Below are 954 nucleotides of genomic sequence, written 5' to 3'. Positions count from 1 at the left end.
GCCACCGTTGCGCTGCCTGCAGTCCCGCCCTGAACCCCCACTCTCATGTCCACCCCCTTTGCTCTTACCGCACCACACCTGCTCCACGACATGCAGTACTGCCTGCCCGCTCACACACTAAACGCTCGGTGACCTGTCAGTTGGCCTGTCCTGCCTGTTGTTCTACTGCTCCGCGGCTAAGAAAGGCCTTCTTTGAAGGCGCTGGAGCTAGTGTCTAAACCCTCCGAGAGGGCACAGGTTCGATTCCTCCCATGTCGAAACTTTGTGAGGACAAACGCGGCATAGCTGACCGGCTCAGCGCCAATCCAAGCCAATTCCTTCGGGAACGCCTATTAGAATCGCCAAGGCTTCGGCACAGGCCTCCCCGGGACCCATTCACTACTAGTTCAGTGTTGGAGGGGTGTGCCCAGCGATAGGGGGCCCCTGAAGGCATGCGCCGAGGCCGGGAAGCGTGGTTCGGCGCTGCTGCACGCTTGGCGACTTGAACAGAACCGCGTGCCGCCGAGCTGCGGCTGCAGTTTCCGGCCCACAGTCTACGGCCGCAGCCACGGGACTCGGCGGCACGGCGTTTGGGCCCAAGCTTGCTGCTGCCGCCGCCGTGCCTGGGGGGCAGCGCGGCGGCGGCGGCGGCACGCTGCGACGCCCCCGTGCCGCCGAGCTGCGGCCGTACCTTCCTGCCAGAAGCCCACGGCCACAGCCACGGGACTCGGCGGCACGGCGTTTCGGTCCACGGCTTGCTGCCGCTGCCGTCGCAGGGCTGCTGCCTGCGGCGGCGGCGGCACGGCGGTTGGGTCCACGGCTTGCTGCCGCTGCCGCCGCCGCAGGGGTGCTGCCTGCGGCGGCGGCGGTAGCGCACGTGGCAACCCCCGCGCTTCCTTGCCTCCCATCCACCGGACCCCGTCCTGCGCTTCACTTTGTTTAGGGAGGGGCTGCTCACTGCTCATTGCTCATTGC

At 67.1% G+C, this 954-nt stretch overlaps 1 protein-coding gene across 1 annotated transcript in view; it reads right to left on the bottom strand.

Annotated features, from left to right (window-relative positions):
* The window catches only part of CHLNCDRAFT_145406 (hypothetical protein), a gene marked incomplete at both ends in the record, with an annotated part of 1,304 nt that extends 353 nt beyond the window's left edge, over nucleotides 1–951 (bottom strand). Inside the window, 2 exons of the mRNA XM_005847886.1 lie at nucleotides 671–764; nucleotides 938–951. Of these exons, the coding sequence (XP_005847948.1) occupies nucleotides 671–764; nucleotides 938–951 (108 nt within the window). The remainder of the gene's footprint in view (nucleotides 1–670; nucleotides 765–937) is intronic.
* Between the last annotated feature and the right edge of the window lie 3 nt (nucleotides 952–954).

This window comes from Chlorella variabilis, assembly GCF_000147415.1.
Source record: "Chlorella variabilis unplaced genomic scaffold CHLNCscaffold_9, whole genome shotgun sequence".
In the NCBI taxonomy this organism is placed as follows: domain Eukaryota; kingdom Viridiplantae; phylum Chlorophyta; class Trebouxiophyceae; order Chlorellales; family Chlorellaceae; genus Chlorella; species Chlorella variabilis.
Note: the sequence above shows the minus strand (reverse complement) of the source record. Positions and strands in the feature narration are given on the sequence as shown.